At 26.5% G+C, this 21,618-nt stretch overlaps 8 protein-coding genes across 12 annotated transcripts; 4 read left to right on the plus strand and 4 right to left on the minus strand.

Annotated features, from left to right (window-relative positions):
* The first annotated feature begins 328 nt into the window (after window positions 1-328).
* LOC107996892 (protein seele) lies at window positions 329-1,606 on the plus strand. 2 transcript variants are annotated; one of them, XM_062071965.1, is made up of 5 exons: window positions 329-495; window positions 619-649; window positions 769-884; window positions 962-1,168; window positions 1,260-1,606. In XM_062071965.1, exons 1-5 carry the CDS (start codon window positions 478-480, stop codon window positions 1,431-1,433), a joined length of 546 nt encoding a protein of 181 aa, XP_061927949.1. In that variant the 5' UTR covers window positions 329-477; the 3' UTR covers window positions 1,434-1,606. The 2 variants fall into 2 exon arrangements, with proteins under 2 accessions (XP_061927949.1, XP_016910699.1); XM_017055210.3 differs by having other exon boundaries at window positions 331-495; window positions 562-649.
* A 180-nt stretch (window positions 1,607-1,786) lies between these two features.
* Window positions 1,787-4,427, plus strand: LOC107996690 (THO complex subunit 4). Its single transcript, XM_017054859.3, has 5 exons — window positions 1,787-2,277; window positions 2,816-2,953; window positions 3,300-3,447; window positions 3,728-3,868; window positions 3,947-4,427. The coding sequence occupies exons 1-5, from the start codon at window positions 1,936-1,938 to the stop codon at window positions 4,057-4,059; spliced, it is 882 nt and encodes a 293-aa protein (XP_016910348.3). The 5' UTR covers window positions 1,787-1,935; the 3' UTR covers window positions 4,060-4,427.
* Window positions 4,428-4,997: 570 nt separating this feature from the next.
* LOC107996854 (ubiquitin-conjugating enzyme E2 S) lies at window positions 4,998-6,907 on the minus strand. 4 transcript variants are annotated; one of them, XM_062071964.1, is made up of 5 exons: window positions 6,770-6,907; window positions 6,467-6,614; window positions 5,851-6,041; window positions 5,666-5,742; window positions 4,998-5,487 (listed from the first exon to the last, which is right to left on the minus strand). In XM_062071964.1, exons 1-5 carry the CDS (start codon window positions 6,776-6,778, stop codon window positions 5,367-5,369), a joined length of 546 nt encoding a protein of 181 aa, XP_061927948.1. In that variant the 5' UTR covers window positions 6,779-6,907; the 3' UTR covers window positions 4,998-5,366. The 4 variants fall into 4 exon arrangements, with proteins under 4 accessions (XP_061927948.1, XP_016910632.1, XP_016910635.1 ...); XM_017055143.3 differs by having other exon boundaries at window positions 5,614-5,742; XM_017055146.3 differs by having other exon boundaries at window positions 6,761-6,902.
* Window positions 6,908-7,070: 163 nt separating this feature from the next.
* Window positions 7,071-9,155, plus strand: LOC107996855 (ADP-ribosylation factor-like protein 6-interacting protein 1). Its single transcript, XM_017055147.2, has 5 exons — window positions 7,071-7,211; window positions 7,386-7,519; window positions 7,819-8,056; window positions 8,184-8,268; window positions 8,354-9,155. Exons 1-5 carry the CDS (start codon window positions 7,185-7,187, stop codon window positions 8,452-8,454), a joined length of 585 nt encoding a protein of 194 aa, XP_016910636.1. The 5' UTR covers window positions 7,071-7,184; the 3' UTR covers window positions 8,455-9,155.
* Window positions 9,149-10,467, plus strand: LOC107996853 (peroxisomal membrane protein 11B). Its single transcript, XM_028666195.2, has 3 exons — window positions 9,149-9,280; window positions 9,619-9,734; window positions 9,819-10,467. The coding sequence occupies exons 1-3, from the start codon at window positions 9,225-9,227 to the stop codon at window positions 10,343-10,345; spliced, it is 699 nt and encodes a 232-aa protein (XP_028521996.1). The 5' UTR covers window positions 9,149-9,224; the 3' UTR covers window positions 10,346-10,467.
* Window positions 10,468-10,722: 255 nt separating this feature from the next.
* Window positions 10,723-13,700, minus strand: LOC107996851 (uncharacterized). The gene is made up of 5 exons (XM_017055140.3): window positions 13,193-13,700; window positions 12,953-13,116; window positions 12,754-12,894; window positions 11,134-11,307; window positions 10,723-10,984 (listed from the first exon to the last, which is right to left on the minus strand). The coding sequence occupies exons 1-5, from the start codon at window positions 13,267-13,269 to the stop codon at window positions 10,833-10,835; spliced, it is 708 nt and encodes a 235-aa protein (XP_016910629.1). The 5' UTR covers window positions 13,270-13,700; the 3' UTR covers window positions 10,723-10,832.
* Window positions 13,701-15,476: 1,776 nt separating this feature from the next.
* LOC107996718 (uncharacterized) lies at window positions 15,477-17,365 on the minus strand. The gene is made up of 5 exons (XM_017054893.3): window positions 16,841-17,365; window positions 16,320-16,562; window positions 16,009-16,166; window positions 15,760-15,936; window positions 15,477-15,676 (listed from the first exon to the last, which is right to left on the minus strand). The coding sequence occupies exons 2-5, from the start codon at window positions 16,502-16,504 to the stop codon at window positions 15,519-15,521; spliced, it is 678 nt and encodes a 225-aa protein (XP_016910382.1). The 5' UTR covers window positions 16,505-16,562; window positions 16,841-17,365; the 3' UTR covers window positions 15,477-15,518.
* Window positions 17,366-19,818: 2,453 nt separating this feature from the next.
* On the minus strand, window positions 19,819-20,891 carry LOC107996710 (uncharacterized). Its single transcript, XM_028666249.2, has 3 exons — window positions 20,616-20,891; window positions 20,412-20,532; window positions 19,819-20,174 (listed from the first exon to the last, which is right to left on the minus strand). The coding sequence occupies exons 1-3, from the start codon at window positions 20,889-20,891 to the stop codon at window positions 19,876-19,878; spliced, it is 696 nt and encodes a 231-aa protein (XP_028522050.1). The 3' UTR covers window positions 19,819-19,875.
* Between the last annotated feature and the right edge of the window lie 727 nt (window positions 20,892-21,618).

Below are 21,618 nucleotides of genomic sequence, written 5' to 3' on the forward strand. Positions count from 1 at the left end.
ATATCATATATATAATTTTTTAGGAAATAAAAAATAAGGAAGAAAAAAAAATATTTTTTTTAATATTATATTTAAATAACAAAATTCCAATTTTTTAAGATTAAATTATTTAAGATTGATATTTTTAAAAGATAATAAAAAAACAATAGATAAATTTTGTATTTTTATATATGATGTATATTTGTATAAATAATATAAAATTTTATTTAATTATAAAATATTTAAAAAATTTTATCATATTTATAAATAGTATTGTTTTTTCAGTTTGATAGTGTTTTTATATTTTTATTTTGGTATTTCTCGAATTTACACGTGATGATAGCTCATTCGTGTTTTGCCGAATTTAATGTATAGACTACATGCAATGACAGATAATATATACATATATACGCTCTTATAAGTATCACACACGTGTCTTTTCCAATTATAAAAAAAATTGAATATTTTATTTTATAAATTAATTAAATATCATTTAACATGTTGATTAAATATAATGTAAGTAAAATTAAATTATAATTTTATTTTTAATATAATTGTCTATTAATGATATTTTCATTATAGATGAAAATTTTAACAATATTTTCCCTTTTATTTATATATATTTTTGCCGAATCAAAGGAAATTGATAATAAGCTTTTAAAATGTTTAGGTAAGTAAAATCACAAGTGTTAATTAATTAATTAAATAATTAATATTAAATTATAAATTATAATTATTTATTTTAAGTATAACAAATTATTATAGTAAATTAATATTTACAATATGTAGTTTGTAGATCAACAATGAAAGAAATTGAAGGAGAACTAGCAAAAATTGATCCTACAAGAGAAATTGAAATAGGTAATTACAGATTAGATGCACAAGGAAATATTATTCATAAAAAGGTAAGAGAATTTTTTTTTCTTTAATTTTTATATTATAGTTAAAACATGCTTCAAATAAATATTTAAATAATTTAAAGATTCCTCTTGCACAATCTGAAGTATATGTATCGGATATTTTGGATAATATTTGTGAAAAAATGTCAGACTATGTAAGAGCAACATATAAATCAAATGGTGAATTAACAATCTTAAATTTAATAAGTCCATCTGGTGCTATGAATCCTGAAATGAGTAAAGTTGATATTATTCAAGATGATGATTTAAATAAAAGTTTAAAATATTATGTAGGTATTTTGATTTTATATTATATTTGGAAATATATAATAAATGATTTAAAATATTATATAAATTAATATTTTTTGTTTTTTATTTTAGTGTGAAGGAATAGTAGAAGAATTTGAAGACTCTATAATTTCATTATTTATTCATAAAAAAAATGATATTAATGAACAGTTATGCACAAATATTGCAAACTTATGCAATTCTACAAATATTAATCATGATAATATTGAAAAAAATGACATAGATGAAGAACATGATGAACTATAATAATTATATAGAAAAAAATGATACATTTGTATCTGCATATATATTTTTGATATTCAAAAGATTAAAAATTAAATATATTATTTTAATCTAATAAAATAGATAATGTAATATGTTTAAGAAAAAAATAAAGTACAAAAAAATATTTAAATAAATAAATATTAATAAATTTGAAATATAAATTCATTTCTCTAAAAAAATAATTTAATTTTGTTTGATTAAATTAAAAATAAGTATAAATATGTATACTAATACATAATAATGTAAAATTATAGTAAAGAAATATATTTATATATATAATTAAATTAAATAAATATTACTATAACCTAATTTAATAAAAAATAAATATAATTCGTTAATAAAAAAATGTAATGTTTATTTAATAATTTTAAAAAATTACTGTTATTTTAGTGTTTTGTTTTGATAACTTATTACTAGAGAGCGCTCTAATCAATAAAGGATACAGCTATAATATATACAGTTGGTGTTTCTAAGGAATCATTCTATGATCTACGGTCTTTATTCCCAGGTTTCTGTGCGCGCTTGTTTCGTCTTCGTTCGCCGCCATCATTACGAAGACGAAAGAGGTTGGTTTTATTCATTTTCGCGTGGCCGTGTCATTATTCGAAAATCAGCACAAATGAAGATGGTTGATAAAATAGACATGAGTCTTGATGATATTATCAAGCAAAATAAAGGAAGTAGACCACGTGGCGGCACTGGCAGACGGGGAAGAGGTGCCGGTAATTCACCTCGTAGAGGAGCACGCAGAACGCAAAGAGTTGGTGGCGTCATGCGGGGACGCAATCGTGGTGGCATTACAAGAAATTCTCTTCCATACACAAGGGTAAGAAATTATTTCTTTTTCTTGTTGCTATTTACATTATATTTACTTTGTCACGTGTATCATATATCAAAAACTATCATATTATTTTTATCTTATGTACGAAATAGTTTAATCTGTAGATAGATTAACGATCATATTTTAAAATCAAACAATATTTTATGAAATAAGAATATGATTGATATAATTTTTGTTTTATTATATTGATATTTTATTTATTATAAGAGATTATTTAGTTTAAATTTTTGAAAAAATTATTGAACTATGCGTTTTTATAATAGAATCGTTTAATGATTTTAAGGACGTTCATGTGTATTACTTTTTTATACATTTGATTGTTTATCTATTCGAATATTAATATAAAAACATAGAATACTTTAATTTATTAGATCAAAAATAATGCAAAATTTTTAATAATAACATGTAAAATATTTTTTATTAATTTAAATTTTAGTTTATCAAAATGCACATGAAATTAATATTATATATTTGAATATTTATATTATAAGAAATATGTCTTTTTATATAATCTCATTTATAGGGTGATGTAAACAGTGCATGGAAACACGACATGTTTGATGGGGTAAAAAAGGTTGGCCGAAGTGCAATAGGTAGCGCAGGAACAACCAAGCTTCTTGTATCAAATCTTGACTTTGGAGTATCAGATTCAGATATTCAGGTATCTTATATAAAATTGTTAAACTTTTTTATGAATATATTATCTTAATATTTTTTATTTTTATATTATATATATTTATATATTTATATATATTTATATATATATTATATATATTTTTAATTAAATTAAAATAAATATAAATTTCAATTTAAAATTTATAAGAAATATAAATTTTGTATTCTTAAAAATTTAAATTTAAAAAAAATTAAATTAAAACATTTAATATTATAAACATTTAATATAATTTAATTATTTAATATTATTTATTTATTATATATTTAATTATTAAATATAATATAAACATTTTTATAATAATTGTATGTTGTATATTTGTGTGTTTCTTTAGGAATTATTTAGTGAATTTGGCCCCTTAAAGTCAGCAGCAGTGCATTACGATAGGTCAGGTCGATCATTAGGCTCTGCAGATGTTATATTTGAAAGAAGAGCAGATGCTATTAAAGCAATGAAACAATATAATGGCGTACCCTTAGATGGTGTGTAGTTAAATTTATGTCTGGACTATAAGTTTTGCTTTGAATGTCTCTTTTTAATTATGAAATTCCGCCTATATTTAGGGTTTCAGTATCACTTATTAATCTGGTCTCCAGTTTATACCTAGCAACATACAGTTTGAGCATTTTCTCTTTTATCCTTCCATAAATACTCCAACATGGGATGACATTAAAGAAAAACAAATTTCAAAGAAGTTATTGTGAATTATGATTTGCACAACTATTCACATCTATTATTGCAATATGTGGTATACATCGGCAGGTCGTGAAATGAACATACAAGTTGCTACCTCTGAAATACCAGTCACATCTATCCGTGGAGGCCCGAGACTTAGCGGCAGTAATTATACACAGAGACCTCAGTCCCGCTTTAGGGGTAACCGTGGAGCAGGATCCATCAGAGGTATGTAGTTAATTTATATTAAAAAAGATAAATAATTTATTAAAAAAGGTATTAATATATTTTTTCTTCTTTTTGTAGGTCGTGGAACTGGCCGACGTGGTGGCAGAGGGGGCAGTCGACAAGCGACAAAAACTCCTACCGCCGAAGAATTAGATGCAGAACTGGAAGCTTATGTGAAAGAAGTAAAGTAACAACGTCACAAACCTTCACATTTTTAACATTTTGTTTTGATCTGACTTAACACGATACAATGTGTTTCCCTAATTTTCATGAGAATATATAAAAATAAGTATAACTATATCATTAGAAAAATGTTATAAAAAATTTCTCTTATAAATGGCTCTTTTATTTTTGACGGTTTCTTTGAAAATTGGCATACAATTTTTACAGACATTTAAGAAAAATGATTTGTAGGAGTTCATAGATTTTTTTATGATACCGTAACAAAAACAAAAAAAGATAATAAAAAGTTAATGATGTAAAGACTGTATGGATTTGTATGTACTATCGTGCGTGTGTGGTTATCAGATGAAAAATACAGTAAAATTCATCTTTAAAAGTTGTTGTTTATCAAACTACAGAAGTGCTTCTAGCCCTCAATCTAATTAGTTTTTATGAATAATTAAATATTAAATATTTAGAAACCCATCTTTGAACATAGTTTATACATTGGACACCTTATAACATGTGTATGTGTATTACTATGTTTAGTAGCATCAGATTTATGTAAATTTTAATGAATTGTTTTTTATTATGAATAATATAAAGTACCACTATGTGTAGCTAATAGCTTCTAGTGGAATAAGGCTGTGACACCGTTATCCTCTAGTCATCTACTAATAAAACATTTTACTGTGCAGTAATGGACTTGTAAGACAATGTACATGGTTTTATTCATGCAGCGTATGAATGGCAATGCAGTGGTACAAGACTGAAGCAAAGAAAGTTTGACGAGTTATTACCTAATAAAGAACAATGTTCTTGAAAATGAAATAATTTTTATTTCCCATCTAATCAAAGATTTATATTTCATCTTTCTTAAAGACAATTTTCATTTTAAATATATAAAATTATATTGACTATATTTAATATGCAAATTTGATAATTAAGGATGTTAAAAAAAAACATATTTTTTTGAAGAACATTTTTTATTTAATTTAAATAGTCACACGAGGTATCATTTTGTACATATGTAAAAATATTCACTAATAGATACCATGAGTGGTATATGTTATTTTCCACTCTTGATTGTAAAGTAGATCACTACAAAGTTGTACTTGTTTGTATCTTAGGAAGTCATTTTTAATGCTTCTAGAATTATTAATTTTCTAAATACTTAATAATAAGATCAGTCGAGTTTAGATAATAAATTTTTACTATGCAATAATTGTGTACAATATGAGGCAACGTTACCACGCCAGTGTTTTAAATTATAAAAGATAGATAAATTATGTTGATTTTTTTTTTTATAATCTTTTAAGTGTTCTCTTCTTATCTTTCAATATTTTTTTCTTTTCTGCTGATAGTTTTTTATCTCCTGCATGTTTTTTAGGCAGAGGTCCTCCAACTTCAGAGGATGTGCAACTTTCCAAACCTGCTTTGCTACCTTTTCCACCTCCCTAAATCATAAATTTGCTTTCTATCATTGTGTATATAAAATTCAACTTGACATACATATATTATCATTATTATATATATATATAATACATACATATATATACATATACATATATATATATATATACCTGTGCATGTATTTCTGTCATCATTTTTGCTCGCTCTGAATAATCATCATACCTTTCTAAAAGTAATTTACCAGCTTCTTCATTTAAAGCAGATTCTGCATTTGGCACTATTAAGAGACATTTTACAGTCTGTAAATATAAAATAATTAAATATACTATTTATATTAATCAATTAATTAAATAATTTATATCAGTATATTAATTACAATGAAATATTTTTATTTATAAATAGCTTACTAATAATATATGTTTAATTCCGAGATCTGATTTCCAATCCTTTTTTAAAGTATTGACACAAATTTCTCCATTTTTTGCAACATTTGGATGAAAAATTTTTGTAAGGAAAAATGCCTTTGGTGGTCCTTGAGGAAAGTCTTTTCCAAGAGCTAATTTTACTCTGAAGAAACCGCCAGCATATGGCGTTCCCGCTGGTATTAGAAGAATTTAAATTTTTAACTTATAAATATAATAAACACAAATCTTAATAGATGAAACAATCATTATATAGAAATTATGTAAACTAAATAATGTTAAATAAAAACTTATAACAACAATTAGGTAAAATATTAAAAATTATATTATAAGAAAAATATTATTTTTGTTGATATTGCATGTAAGTATAATTTTAATTAATTATGTAAATAATATTCTTCTTTGATATGAATTGATAAAAACAAATTTTATGCCTGTGTATATGTATAAGTACATACATAAATATAGACATATTTATATATACATATAAAATCTGACATTTGAATAGGTTATAATTCAAAAATTATACAACTTCTTAAACAGTTCATAATAATTGATTGAAATTTTATAAAAAGAATAATTATGAGAGTTTTAATCTTACAGGGTCCTTCTATGATAGCTTGAATGTCAGTAACATCTTCTTCATTTAAGATTACACGAATACCCTCGGGTGGTTGTGCAGCTAATTCACTCATTTCTTTAGCTACACGTCGAATAATTTGTGGAGATAGATTTTCAACATTTGATATCTAAAAAAATAAATTTATTACAAATAATTTATTACTAAATGATAAATATATTGAGAGAAATCTATTTCCTTAACCAGAACATAAACAAGAAGTACCGCTGTTAAAAGATTGCGAACTAAAATTAATATATATTATTAAGTACTCACAGAACTTACAGCAGCCATATTTAGCAAATTTTGAATAAAATTTCAACTAAACGCGTTTAAGACGCGATTGTTTAAGGTATACTGTTAGAAAATCTTTAACGTCACAACATCAGCACAGTATCGCCTACAATAACCAACATTTTGAACTGATAGCCAATCGCGTGCGAGTTACAATAATCTCGAAACTAGAAGTCGATTCTTCATCATTTCGTGTGTTTTCAAGCAAAAAGTATCCGGCATCTCGGACTTTTATTAAAGGCACATCACATAATTAAATTAAAGAATAAGTAAATATTTGAATGAAATGGAATATAAATTTGGATATTGTGTTTGCATTGTACTGTAACTTGGACGTATTTTCAAATTCTTGTCTTAATATATTGCTTCTTCAGAGCGAATTTGAATATTTTATTTAATAGCTAGAATGGCTGATAGTGCAGCAATTGAGAGGGTACGATTTTTATATGTTTTTTTAAAATATAGAATATTTAAAATATAATTAATATATTTTACTTAATAATTAATTAAACAGGTTCTTACATATCAAATCATATAATCCTACTGGTAGAAAAATCAATGACAGTGACACTCATTTTTGTTCTGAAATAATATACTCTAATTGCAGGAAAAGCATATGAAACAATTAAAACGTAGAATGGAATGTTGGCGTGAAGTGATACTTCCATTAAATTCTATTTTATTATGGGAACGATCTTGGTATCCTGGTCTTATACTTGGAATTACAACCACAATATTTTTGTAAGTGAAAATATTAAAAATTTTTCTATTTTCTATTATAAATTATTTTTTTTATATATTATTTTCTAATATTATAATATTATATTATAATATTATAAATAATATTATAATTCTTATATATGGTCTAGTTTTTTTAAATTTTTCATTTTTTTTTTAAAAATTTTTAATATATTGTGATATATAAAATAATGATTAATATTAAAATGATGAAAATTAATATTGATTTTAAAATAAAATTTATATACTGTGGCAGTTAGTAATTATTTTTATATGTTATATGTAATATTTATTTTTTATAGTTTGATATGGATGTTGGAACCTGCTATACTTACAATAATATCTGTCTCTCTTCTTATATTGGCTTTGGTTGATTATCTTGTACCACCTGTATCATCTTTGCTAAGTCCTGTTAACAAATGGACAGGCCAGAAAGAGAAAAAATTAAATGAAATTTGTCAAAATTTATCTATCATAATTTTACAGTTACAAAGTCTATGGAAATTAATGTTAAAAACAAGAAATGATCGTCCTAATGTTGTAAGTTAAATTATAAATTTAATATTTAAAATATTATATATTTAAATAATAAATATTAGATAAAATATTTATAAAGAAAATATAAATTGTTATAAACTTGTCATAAACTATTTTTTATATGCTGCAGTATTATGCAGGAATAATAACTTGTCTCATTATTTGTATATGGATTGGAAGCACAATTAATAATTTGCTGTTGTTTTATATAACAGGTAATAGCTTTTTAAATAATTTATTTGATTATTTTTTATAAAATAAATATATAAATAATTTTTTTATTTTATTGGAATGTTACAGTGAATATTCTTTTACTTACACCAGGATTCAGATATAAAGGACGAGCAATGTCAGTTATATCATATGTGCGCGATTCTTTATCTCATGATAAACAATCATAATCATCATTTTGTATGTGTTTTTCTTCATTCTCTGTGAGACTTATCTACAATAAATTAATTCGTAATTTATTAATTCACAAATAGGGAAAACTAGCTTTTCAGCTTTTTAAAAGTACAATTATTGTTACATAAATTATGCTTTCATTTTTTTCTCATCATTTTATGTAATATTTATTATTGCATGCACTTCATTTTATATACATTTTTATACCAAATGTACTTAACATTATTCTTCATTCATTAATAACAAATTTCATCTTTCATCAGAATTCATTTTCATAAAAGAAGTAATTATGTAAGTAATATAGTTAACATGTTTATCTAAAGAAATTTAATTTAATATTGGCGTTAATTTTATTCTTTCATAATGACCATATTTAAAGTATTTGAAAATGGCGGGTTTGTCAAATCAAATATTCAATGGCGCTGATGACATAAAATATATTTTATGCATTTATTGTGTATAAACTTGGTCAATTTTGCTTGAAGTATGTTATGAGTATTATAAAACAAAGTTCGAGATTACGTTGCAACATCATAATTATGAATATAAAAGATTATGTCATTAGTTTTTAGATATTAGAACTTAGAACTTTGCACATTAATTTGTTGGGTTAAGTTTCATATGTGTGTAATAATATTAATAATTTATATTTTAATTGTTTATATGTGCTTATAAATAAAAACGTTACAGTGCGGAACTTGTAAATCTCTTTTAAATAAAAAATTATAATCTTTAAGTATAATTTTACGCTATTTGAAATTGCATTATGGATATAATAATAAAATTAAATGAACAAACAATAGGCAGAGACAGAATTATTAGGTATACAATTTATTTATTTTTTAAATGTATTTAAATATATAAGTTCTTTTTTATTGTCTTTCATTAGCATAATATTAAATTTTTCTATTTTACATAACCTGTATTCTATTATTTAATATTATACTTCACGAATATTGTAATTTATTTTTTTTATTATGATGTACTCAAAAATATTCTTAATAAAATTTTATAAAATAAATAGAAAAGTACATATTAATTTTTTTTTAATATATAAAAATATATATTAATTGTATTTAAAATTAGAAATGTATTTTTAATCATTTATATAATTAAGTAAATAAATACACAAAATTAATATTATATAATTATTTTTACAGATTATTACAATATGGAAGCAGAGCTTATTGGTATTATGCTCAGAAAAGTCATAGTACACAAAATTCTGCAGAAATTTTAAGAAGTTTAGAATACACATTTAGTTCTTTCAGAAAATGTATTTTATTTGTTTTAAATTGATATTTATTATTTTAATATAATTGATATTGTTATCAATATATTATTTTTATTTTTTTTATAGTGTTACGTCTTGGGAGATGTTTGGACAGTTTATATTCTGCTTTAAAAATGATGAAATATCCAGAGGTAACCATAAGAGTCACTTTGACTTTATCAAAAATTGCCAATGCTCTGTTTTTATTAGCAGATCATATAATTTGGATTGGTCGTGTAGGATTACTTAGAGTTAATATAAAAAAATGGAGTAAAATAGCTAATAAATATTGGTTAATGAATATTATTATGAATCTTACAAGAGATATTTATGAAATCATAAAAATTTTTGAAAATGAAGGAAAAGATGTATTAATAAGAACACCAAAATTCTCATCTAGTTTATGGAGACAATATGAATTGTTACATCATCTAAAGAATCATAAAAATATTGTAATAGATACAATTAAAAATGGCTGTGATATGTTTATTCCATTGACAGCACTAGGTTTTACTAAATTAACTCCTGGAACAATTGGTATACTTGGTATGATATCTTCAATTGTCAGTATTTATACATTAATTTATCCATTGTATAAGTTGACACCAGCTTAAAAATAATTTACATATATATATATATATTTTTTTTATGTACATGATGCTTATATAATTACAAAATATTTTATATTATTAAATTAAAAAAATAATATATCATTAAAATTGAATTAATATTTTTATATGGACTTTTATATTTTTTTATGCATTATATGATTATGTATTTTAAACAATTATACAATACTGTGATATTTAAATAATAATATTGTGATCTATTTTTTGTAAATTTTTTAAATAATGAAATAATGAAATAACAATCATTTTTTAAAAATATAAATATCGTATAATATATAATATTAAAAATTCAATTTTATTTTATAAGAAGGAAATGGAATAATATAGAGAATATATTTATGTGCATATTTAACTTCATATCATAATTAGGAAAATATATTTATTTATTAATAAAACATTTTTTTTATATTATAACTACTTTTAATAAACTACTTCTTATAAAAGTTTTTATATTTATTTGTATAAAAAAATTTTAACCATTATTTTCTATTAATATGGGTACAGATCCTTCTCGAATAATTAATTCATATTTATGAGTGTAATACATTAAAAAAATACCCCATTTTCCACAAATCATAGACCAAACAGCTGATATTATTGTACTTTCACTAATAGGTTTAATTGCTGTAAAAAATGTAATTTTAATATTAAAAAAATATATTATTATTATTTATTTTTATTTTATATTATTTGATTAAAAAATTTATATTAAAATAAATATGAAAAATAAGCAAATAAAGTTTTCATTTAAAGAAATTGAACAATATACTTACGTATTTTATAATAAAATGTGAGAAAAAGATACCAAATTAATGCTGTAATTCCTGCCACTGCATTTATAAAACCAACAATATTTAGATTTCTTAATGTAATTTGAGAATGCCATCTTTCTAAACGTTCTTTTCCTTTGACCCAATGCAAATGAAAACAAACTGCAGCTAATGTACCTAATGTAATATATAAAAATGCAATTTTAATATTAAATTTTTATTAAATTCAAATTAATTTAATAAAAACATTTTTTATTGCATAAATCATTTATATTTAGCATTGATAAAGAATTTCTATATCAATAATATTTACCATATACAATATGTTTAAAATGAAATAAAAAAATAAAAAAATACTGTATTTATTAAAAAGTATTAAACAAAAAATTGTATAATTTTTAAATAAAAAAATAAAGTTCTATAGGTAAAATATAATGATCAAATAAAGTGCATAAAGCAGATAATTTTTATTTGTTACAAGAAATAATACTTAATTTACAAATATAAAACATATTTATTTCTTACATCATAAAATTTTACCAATTTATGATTAATTTGAATTAATGTGTATTATAAAATGTTATTAGATAATTTATATGATAAAAGTTTATTATTTAAAATTAAAAGAATACTAACCTGATAAGATCGACCAGAATCCAACGTCGACATTGTAATATACAATAAAAAATACGATAAATGCTGATATAGCAATAATTACGCCGATAAAACTTATTATTAAATGTATTAAAACATCTCGTAACATTTTTAGATTTTTGTATTTACTGCGTAGTATATTTACAAATTAATTATGCCATGACATAAGGAAAATCAGTTTACTTGTGTAGATACCATATGGAACATATATAGAGACATACATACAATTATACATTAAAAATTATATTATATACTAAGTTAATTTTAAAATAACGATAACTGAAAATATTATTTTGAAATTTAGTTATTTAATAATTGAATGTTTTAAAAAATTAATAAATAAAATTGTTTCTGCATTATTGTATAGTTCTAACAATGAGAAATCATTTTTAAAATCTTAATCTAAAAAAAATTACATAATGCAAATTATACATATTATTTAATCTTTAGATTTTTAAATATTTTTATATTTAAATTTTTGAACATAAAAAAGAATGCAAAAATATACATAAAATATATACAGGATTATTGTTTGAATAATAATGTTAAACACATATTTAAAATTATTTTTAGATTTTTATTTATAGAAATCGTAAGAAATATTTTTATTATATATTAATTTACAATAATTTAATTATTGCTAATATTATATATTAAATTATATGAATGTACAAATAAGTATATATGAATAAATAAAAAAATTATTTAATTTTCATGATCTAAACTCGTACAAATTTCTTTATTATTATTTTTTGATTCTTCTATTTTTTTATTTTTATTTTTATTTTCATATTCTTCCAGTATAACTGTTGCTCCCGTACGATTAAACGTGTGTTCATACATCGAAAGATTTGCATGTAATAATTGTGGTCTTATGTAACCAAGCACTAAATACATTTATATATATTAAAGTTTGCTATTTTTCATAAAATATTAAGTAAAATTTGAAATTTTTTATCTTCTACTCACTTCTTTTTGCTGTTACTGGAGGTGCAAGGACTTTTTCTGTATGAGGTTTGAAATATAAATCATGAATATATGCCAATAATTCACTCTGTAAGTCTTTTTCTTTTTCTTTTTCTTCAATTTCTATTTCATCTCGTGAGATCCCTATCACGAATTAACTTTTTAAATTATTTGTTCTATTTTTTTATATAATATAGCTTACAAGGATTTTTATAGTTGATTTGATAAACAGATTGCAGATTATTAAGAATATGTTTATAAACCAATTGTTTAGCAGTTTCATCTAATTCTTTAGGAATCGATGCTATACGAGGATCGATTTCTCCTTCTTCTATACGATTCGTAAAATAATCTTCATGATATATTCTAAAAATGTAAAATTCGGATATTAAAATTTCATGATTTATAATGTTATCTACACTTTTTTTTTTAATTTTATTACATTTTAGCTGGTTCTATTTTCTTTTTTCTATAACTACGATTATATTCTGTAGGAAAGAATTCACAAAAATTGGTCATTATCTCAAATACTTTTTAATAATGATTAAAAAGAAAAAAGATATGTTTTAAAATAGTACATAATTTGGCCAATTCATATTTAATTGGTTAATAAATAAATAAATAAATGACAGATAATCACATGTTTTTTTTTTATGTTGTATTTTTTTTATGTATACATATATTTTTCATATTTTAGAATATTCATTATATAGAAATTAAAAATACCTAACCTATTTTAGAAATTAAAAGTACCTAACATATCTTGTATGTTAAATATGTGTAATATATGAAATCAGACTTTAATATCAATTTTTAGTTTATATATTTTTTTATTATGAAATTTACATTACACATTTACATTTTTAATAGATAGGAATATATGCGCTTCAAACTTAACAGAAATAGAATGAAAATATGAGAATTATCACCATTTTCAGATTATCGTAAATGAAACTAATTTAGATAAAGAATATATAATAAAAAAGAATACAAATAGAAGAATTGATCGTTAGCGCCATCTCATATATACCAAAGACATTTTTTTACAAACAGGATAAAACAGAGTAAGAATCGCAGTTCAGCGCCATCTTTTGAGTATTAAGAACAACTATTTCGAAAAAATGTTTTCGAGAATATACAATATATAAAATAAATATTGATTTTAAACTAAAATAAAATAAAATAATTTTGTAATTAATATTATATTTATTTTTATTAAAATTATATGATATTAAGTTTTTGTTACCTCTATTAAAGATTAAAATACATTGTTTTCGAAATATAAATGATAAAAGTATGTTCGATTTATATTTCATATGATCGTGCGTTAAAATCAAATAGAACGCGCTAGACAAGGAGAACAAATGTTGCAAGAAGGACAGAGATAATGTAAAAATATTGAAATCAGCGCCATCTTCAGAGTGCCGCAAATTAAACACAAATAAAAAGGATAGAAGATAGTAGGAAAAGGATAGAGAATAAGAACTAACCGTTAGCGCCATCTCTCGGGCATCAAAGACACTTTTTCGAAGGATAGGGTAAAGTAGAGTAAGAATCGACACTTAGCGCCATCTTTTGAGTGTTAAGAGAACTTTGATGGAAAGTTTTCGAAATACTCGAGAGATGGCGCCACCATGTCGATTTGTACTCTATTTCTATCCTTTTCTAATTATCTTCTATCCTTACTTTATGAGTTTCATTTGCGGCACTCTGAAGATGGCGCTGATTTCAATATTTTTATACTATTTCTGTCCTTTTCTCGTCATTTACTCTCCTTGTCTATATTTATGCATTTAAATGGCTCCGTTATGTGATTATCTTTATTATTTTCTAATTTAATCTATTGATAAATTAATTTTTCTATATTTGATATTATATATATAATTTATAGAATATATTTTTGTATTTTTATTTAATTTTTATATAATATAGGATATATATATATTTTTTCTTTAATTTCTAAAATATAACATTTTAAAGACATAATTATATGAAAATAAATAATAATTAATAATATCCATAATAAATACATAAATAAATAAAACAGTATATTATTTTTAATAATTAGAATTAAATAAAATGAAAAAATGTTAAAAATGTAAAATATCAATTAATAGCCATTTTTTTTGGATTCATTTTTTTTAATAGTTTTTTCAATTCTAAGGATACTCATTTTTGCATACTTACGTCTTATAATAAGGATTACTATCTTCTAGTCTTTTTTCAATAATTCTGTTAATTCAGCATCTCATATAATTTTGTATCTGGAATATCTGGTTTATTTTTTATAATATTAAAAAATTGCTTTAAATAAACATTGAATAATTTCAACGAATCTATTTTAATATTATTATCTTTTTTGTAGGAGGATGCGAGGAAAAAAGATCTTGTGGAACTTCTATTTCTTTAGATATTTTTTAAAGCATAAATCGATATTATCTCTATCAATTTTCTATAAAAAAAAATATCAGACATTTCAAAGATAATTAAATATCTCCTAAACTAATTATTTTGTCTATGAATTGAATTAGTAGATTTTTTTTTTAAATTTAATGTAATGCATCAAATTTTTCGTCAAATCATTTCTTATGCATTAAAAAAAAGAATATGGTTTTAAAAAGAAAGTATTAGGAGAATATATTCCGGACAAGGGATGGTATACGAAATTTTTTTGTTAATCAATCGAATATTTATATAATTAATTCTGTAAATGGACAGTTTCGACATTTGGATAAGAGAAACATTTTTTTCCTCATAATGAAATAACTTTATAATTTGCAATCTCCTAATCTTCTTCTCGACGAAGGTTGCGGTTCTAGGTATTGTTGTTGATTTTTCATGTTGCTTAAACCCATTTTACTAAACGTATCCATATATTCCGAACGACCGGTGAAAGGTGTTTCCCATACAGAGAACAATTCTGGAACTATAAATACGTTTTCACCTTATTTTTCACGTGGACGAGGATACATAAAAAAAAACGAAGGTACGTTCGAAAATATCTGATACCTTGGCAAAAAGTGATCGTTTTTGCTGGCTGGATATGTGGTCTTTCGATGGCCGTATATCGAAATCTCGTTGGATCTCTGTAACCCTCTTTTATCTCGGTGGCTTCCTCCGGAAACGGTGAACAGTAAGCCGAATCGACCGCAGCTTTCAGCTGTCTGTACTCTTTGATGGGCAATCCTGAAATTCATATTTCATCGAATTGAATTATCTGAACTGAACCTCGTATCCGTTCATTCGATCATTCCTTACCTCTTTTCGCGTAATCCGTTTTATAAACACTCTTCATCGTCTCATCCATCGAATTGCAGTTATCATCTAGCATAGCTGACGTGAGATTAACCATTTCACGATTCACTTTTTGCAGTTGATCCAAAAAGAGTCGTTCCTTATCGGCTAGGTATTTGTATCTGATTATGATGACGATGATCAAGTTATTTTTTTTTTTTAAATTAACTTTTCTTCGTGAACAGAGTATTGAGATGTGTACAATCGATTTAGTTTTAGTTCAAATTATTCTTTTTCATTATATAAATTATGAGATCGTACTGTAGTATCTCTACCTGATTTTGTCGATTTTCTGGCCATGTTCGTCGCAAGCACAGTCTTCAGGATCGATTCTAGGCATATATAATCGAATTCCCGTGTTCATCGGCGGTTGGGCCGGTTTTACAACAAGGGGTATCGGATACGGCCAATTAAAATCCTGATGGGTGGTGGTGACGAAATTTTCCAATGCGCTGCTCATCGTGTAACCGGTAATTTTGCCACGAGTCGGAGAAAATAACCAGAATTTACATAGGCCTCTGTCGAGAGAAAATTTGCTTGAACACACTGAATCCGTTTACACAATACGCGTTTCACATTTTACATTTTTTAAAAAGAAATCAGAAGGAAAAAAGAGTTAACAAAATTTTCTTCTCTCTTCTCGAGATTAATATTCCTTCTTATTTAAAAAAAAAAAAAGAAAAAGAAAAAGAAAAAAAATATTCGCAATAAGAGTTAACCTTATCGCGAGGATTGAATTATTTTTAAATTATTATCGGGGAAATTTGAAATTTTTGATCTCGATTAAAATTCTTACCAAAAATTTAATCCTCGAAATATAAACGTTAAACGTTACATGACATCGGGGATCGAGCCGATTCGTTGGTGGTGGTCGCACTACGAAATTTCACTACCTTCCGGAACAACCAAAATATCGTCTCTTTGATCAGCATGATCGTGGCTGCGACAGCTCTGTAAAGCGCATAGTGGAGTATAGCGTTTAAAAACGTGATACCTATGTGTGCGATTACGGAATCGGTAGTTAGCCTTAAATCGTTCATCCTGCAATTTAGAGAATTATTTTTGACCTTTAATCATCGAATAAATTGCCCGGTTAACTGAAATTTATCGAAACTGATTCCATGATTCTACGCTCTGATGTTTAACGCAAATGATTGTTCAATGGTTTTCTTGAATTCGTTTATTGATGTACTCTTAGACAATTTCATATCGTTTAAAGAACATTAGAGATTATACGCCTATATATACATATATATATATATATATTTGTATATGTACGGAGTATGATTCGTATGATTTAAAAAAAAAAAAAAAAAAAGAAATAAATTTTCGTTTCAATAAGAAGTAGCCGAAGTGTCGCTGAATTTTCGTTGGGGAGATATTCTCGGTACGTGCTCGACAATTTCTGATTCCGGCTCCTCGGTCTTTTTCTCGTTCTCTGCCTCGAATTCTTGATCACCAGCGGGAGGAATCTTGGGATGCGACCGCGGATTCAATCGTTTCTTCGATTTCACGCGATATCTGTCCTTCGATTGTTCCAACGAGGGAAACAGGTGCTCCTGCGGATTCAACGAGATCAATTTGAGAAGCTTCTCTTCCTGGGACAGAGTGCAATTCCTCCTTTGGACGCGGCCCTTCGTAGTCGTGAAAATTGGCCTCGTAGTCTCTTGGATACAACCGCAATCCAACCGCGTGATCGTCGTCATTGTGCCGCACGGTTCCAGGCTCTGATCAATTTGGAAAAGTATTAATAAATCGATCATAATTATTGATTTCCTTTTATTTGCCAACCGTTATCAAGTTAAGAAATTCTCTTCGTCCGAGCGAAGATCGTTAGAAGGAAAGCTTGGTAAGTTTTCACTTGCCAAACTTTCTTTTTTAATATTTTAACATTGGAACCGACTGAAAGATTGAATACTTTATCGAGAAATAGTTTTAAGTAATATATATATATTAGATACGTGTTTCAATCGATCTGCCGAAGACGGATGGAAGCTGGAACTTTGCAATCTTCCGGCGGATCTAATGGAGGGGGATGTAATTTTCGGCCCGAAATAATATTCCCCTATCAATCGTTTGATCTCTTGGGTGTAGTATCTCTCGCTTATGTCCCGTTTCATCTGCAACTCCTTCAGCTTTTGCAATTTTTGCATCGCGCTCAGCGCTTCTGGCATCCGATACTCCGAGTAATCGTTGAATCGTTGATATTTCTCGTGAAGGGCGGTATTATGTTTCGGCAAGGGTTTCGGGTAAGTCGTTTCTTCTGAGTAACGATGAAACTGTACGGAATATATTAGTAAATGATTCTTTTTTTTAATAAATCACGAGTATACGTTTCATCATATTCGAAGAGAGTATTATGGGTGATACGAGTTCGTAAATTTTTGTAATTTGTAATCTCTAGTAATTATTATTCATAGCGACAATCAAATGTATGACAATTTTCCAAAGCTTTTACGTGTGAATTGTGATAAAAATGGGCAGAATTATCGACACTTTCGTAAAATAGCTTCCGATATCCACGTTTCAAAGATATTCTTACGAGGCAACGAATTGATATATCGATATCTTTCTAGAGGCTGAAACAAATACAAAAGTTAGTGAAACAAAAATATTAATCGAGGCTATGTTGCACGTGGATTTTTGTGTTAAAATCGAATTTTTATGAATGAAATAGATTTCGTACAGACGTAATTTCTTCTTTCTACACTTTGAATATTTTGTATTATTACCATTATCTAATATCAGTCTAATTACGATTAACAAGCCTCGATCGAAATTTCTTACACGCCAACTTTCGTATTCGTTCTCATCTCCAAAAGTTGTCCAACGAATATTCTCTCTATGTGTTATATATTCGAAAGCAAAGAGAAGAGAAAAACCACTTGCGCTTCTAAAAATTATCACTTTTGGCACTTACTTGCTTACATCACAATTCGACTCACACACGCACACGCACACACGCGTTTAAGTTGCTAAAATAAACGATGTTTATTCATACGTTATTCTTATTAATGGCAGTTTCCTCCAACTCGGTAACAGTCTCAACGGAAGACCTCTCTTCAGGAAATTGGATATCGCGCTCGTTGGTATACTCTTGCTCGTAATTATTCGTATTCTTAGCATAACGTGCCGAATTCGGATACATTTCTTTGTTCCAATTATTCTCTGTCAGAGTTGCCGTGTGAGACGATTTTTCTCGACGATCGTCCATCGGTCTTCGATTCCACCTTTAAATTTCACGGAAGCACGGATAATACGATTCGATCCGTATAATTCGTATAAACGAAAAAAGTGGATCGAGTCGGATTGGATTTAAATCTTGTTGCGTTCTCTTTTTTTTTCAGGTTATGATAGAGGGACTTACTCGTCGGTCAATTTGCCACGGGTATGATTTGGAGACAAGGTTGTCATTTTTCGATTTCAATCCGTGGAACGCATCGTCGATAGAAATTTTATAATATTTTATGCATTTTCACGCAGAATTTGAATCGCGCTATATATCCCTCTAAATCTTACGTAATTTCTCTATCTTCCATGCTGCGAATTACACTTATTGCTTATCGACCAACTTCAACCTTCTTTCAAAACTATTTTCAAATATATACGTATCTCTCGAACTGATAACTTCACAATAACGTTTTCGATTATGATAATTACTGTTTTCAACGAAATTTACGAAGCTCGAAGCGTTCGTTAATTCGAAGGTATTTTTTTCTTTTTCTAAATTTTATTTTCAATTTGGGAAAGAAAGAAAACAAATGATACATACTCGATATTATTTGAATGAATATCGTGGTTTATTCGTCGTCATTACAATTAATCTAATTTTTACGAGACGGCCATCGCCCATGTCGGCCCAACCGAACTCTTGCCGTGAATTTTGTGTTTCATAATCATTTGGCCTAATCTGTTGATCGTTTCTTGGTATTCCGACCGCCAGGGAGCTAATCGCGTTTCCTGTTCGTCCTCGATCGCTTTCTTCGGCTTCTTCTTCGCTTTTTCTATCGCATCATCGTGTTTCACCTTGATCTTGGGTCGCCGAGCGTACGGCCGACAGTCTATGTCCTTTTCTTCCTCCTTGGGTATCTTGCACGGCCCCATTTCCGCTTCTTCCATCATTCTAGCCGCTGCAACGTTTAACACGATATATTAAAATATTAATTTTTCGATAACGTGGCTTGGCTTTAACAAATAATTCGTTAATTTCAAGAGCATATACACTTTTTGAAATTTTCTTCTCACGAAAATACAGAAAATTGCGATAGAATTCTCGTTTTCAATCTTTACGTCCGAATCAGATTTATTTCTTTTCTTGTTAAAAAAAGAATAAATCCCGATTATTTTTCATAAAATTAATAATTTACCTCTCTCAGAATAATCTAACTGATAAGTCGTCTTTAACCGATCTTGATCGACTCGTCTGATTACTTCATCTATGGGCGTTGTCTGCAGAATTCCGTACAGATTAGGATATTTTTCCTCTAACTGAAACGATCGTTTCAACAACGTAACAATTGCAACAACATTTTGCTTTTTTACTTTCCCGCTTTCTTTTTTTTCTTTTTTACCTTTCTCATGAACACGGCCGGCTGGTCGAATCTCGTGACATCGGTTTCCGGATGCGGCCCAGTCTTTGCAGGGTACAGCTTCGGATCGAGAAGCCGTCCCATGGGACCCGTGCGGCTCCAATCGTAATCATCGCCGCAATGAGTGAGGGGTTTTATCTCTCGGGGAAGATCGCGGCATTTGCATGCACCGTATTCATCCAATTCGGTTGGTTTCCGTTTGATCCTCGTCGCGGGCCACGGATAATCTTTTTTGTACGTCGTAAGATATTGGTCCATCTTTTTTTTTTAATCTTTTCGCGCAGGTTTTTATTTATTGAAGTATTTATCGAAGTACTTGTAGATTTATCTTTTATCTTTTATCTTTTTCCTCGGTCTAACGAAATTTCGACGAGAAGTATATGTTTTTATCATCCATTGCTAATGATTAAACTATTAAGATATCATTCTTCCCTATTCTTTGCTCTCCTCGCAATTTCCTCGAATCATTTTCTATTGATTTGATCGTTTTCCTTCTGGGAAATATCTGTTTTTCATCGATCCATTTCCTCTGTTGAATATTTTCATAGAAATTGTCTCAGCGAATTGTGAGAACTTTGAACGATCCAATTTATATTTCCACGTTTCATCAATCACATTTCCACAGTTTCTCTTTTAAATTTCTATTTTATAATATTTGTTGTATTTTATTTCTTTTATATATTTTTCGTACATACTTTCTCTTACGTATCTATTTCATTTTAAAGGAATTGATCGAAGGTTTGCGGAAGAGAGCAAGAATTGAGAAGAATTTTGGTTAAACTTGGAATTGACGGTGTCGGGCGGAACTTTGACGACGTTCACACGTATCTCGTCGTAGCAATTTATCGATACTCGAGTTCGATAATTTCAGTTTGGTTTCGGAGATGGTTTCGAAACAAACAGCCATGTTGGGTGTCGTATAACTTCCCCCACCTTGAAAGGAACAATAAAATCGTGGCGCGTATGATCATAAGTTGGAAACGTC

The sequence above is a fragment of the Apis cerana genome, linkage group LG2 (genome assembly GCF_029169275.1).
Source record: "Apis cerana isolate GH-2021 linkage group LG2, AcerK_1.0, whole genome shotgun sequence".
NCBI lineage: Eukaryota > Metazoa > Arthropoda > Insecta > Hymenoptera > Apidae > Apis > Apis cerana.

Bases quoted from the DNA above. Each gene is read 5' to 3' on its own strand.
- LOC107996892 (XM_017055210.3), top strand. The intron at 885-961 runs GTAAGAGAATTT...AATAATTTAAAG, and splicing joins GAAATATTATTCATAAAAAG to ATTCCTCTTGCACAATCTGA. The intron at 1,169-1,259 runs GTAGGTATTTTG...TTTTTATTTTAG, and splicing joins ATAAAAGTTTAAAATATTAT to TGTGAAGGAATAGTAGAAGA.
- LOC107996690 (XM_017054859.3), top strand. From the start codon at position 1,936: ATGATCTACGGTCTTTATTCCCAGGTTTCTGTGCGCGCTTGTTTCGTC. The intron at 2,278-2,815 runs GTAAGAAATTAT...TCTCATTTATAG, and splicing joins ATTCTCTTCCATACACAAGG to GGTGATGTAAACAGTGCATG. The intron at 3,448-3,727 runs GTGTGTAGTTAA...ATACATCGGCAG, and splicing joins TAATGGCGTACCCTTAGATG to GTCGTGAAATGAACATACAA.
- LOC107996854 (XM_017055142.3), bottom strand. The intron at 5,743-5,850 runs GTAAGCTATTTA...TTATATTTACAG, and splicing joins GAATTAAACATATATTATTA to ACTGTAAAATGTCTCTTAAT. The intron at 5,488-5,613 runs GTATATATATAT...TTTATGATTTAG, and splicing joins TGACAGAAATACATGCACAG to GGAGGTGGAAAAGGTAGCAA.
- LOC107996855 (XM_017055147.2), top strand. From the start codon at position 7,185: ATGGCTGATAGTGCAGCAATTGAGAGG. The intron at 7,212-7,385 runs GTACGATTTTTA...CTCTAATTGCAG, and splicing joins ATAGTGCAGCAATTGAGAGG to GAAAAGCATATGAAACAATT. The intron at 8,269-8,353 runs GTAATAGCTTTT...GGAATGTTACAG, and splicing joins GCTGTTGTTTTATATAACAG to TGAATATTCTTTTACTTACA.
- LOC107996853 (XM_028666195.2), top strand. From the start codon at position 9,225: ATGGATATAATAATAAAATTAAATGAACAAACAATAGGCAGAGACAGA. The intron at 9,281-9,618 runs GTATACAATTTA...TTATTTTTACAG, and splicing joins GGCAGAGACAGAATTATTAG to ATTATTACAATATGGAAGCA. The intron at 9,735-9,818 runs GTATTTTATTTG...TTTTTTTTATAG, and splicing joins ATTTAGTTCTTTCAGAAAAT to TGTTACGTCTTGGGAGATGT.
- LOC107996851 (XM_017055140.3), bottom strand. From the start codon at position 13,269: ATGACCAATTTTTGTGAATTCTTTCCTACAGAATATAATCGTAGTTAT. The intron at 11,308-12,753 runs GTGAGTAGAAGA...ATATTACATTAG, and splicing joins TCCAGTAACAGCAAAAAGAA to GTACATTAGCTGCAGTTTGT. The intron at 10,985-11,133 runs GTAAGTATATTG...CATTTTTTACAG, and splicing joins CACATTTTATTATAAAATAC to CAATTAAACCTATTAGTGAA.
- LOC107996718 (XM_017054893.3), bottom strand. From the start codon at position 16,504: ATGAGCAGCGCATTGGAAAATTTCGTCACCACCACCCATCAGGATTTT. The intron at 15,937-16,008 runs GTAAGGAATGAT...TATGAATTTCAG, and splicing joins AACGGATTACGCGAAAAGAG to GATTGCCCATCAAAGAGTAC. The intron at 15,677-15,759 runs GTATCAGATATT...ACGTATTTATAG, and splicing joins AACGATCACTTTTTGCCAAG to TTCCAGAATTGTTCTCTGTA.
- LOC107996710 (XM_028666249.2), bottom strand. From the start codon at position 20,891: ATGGACCAATATCTTACGACGTACAAAAAAGATTATCCGTGGCCCGCG. The intron at 20,533-20,615 runs GTAAAAAAGAAA...CGATCGTTTCAG, and splicing joins CGGCCGTGTTCATGAGAAAG to TTAGAGGAAAAATATCCTAA. The intron at 20,175-20,411 runs GTAAATTATTAA...TAAACGTTGCAG, and splicing joins GTTAGATTATTCTGAGAGAG to CGGCTAGAATGATGGAAGAA.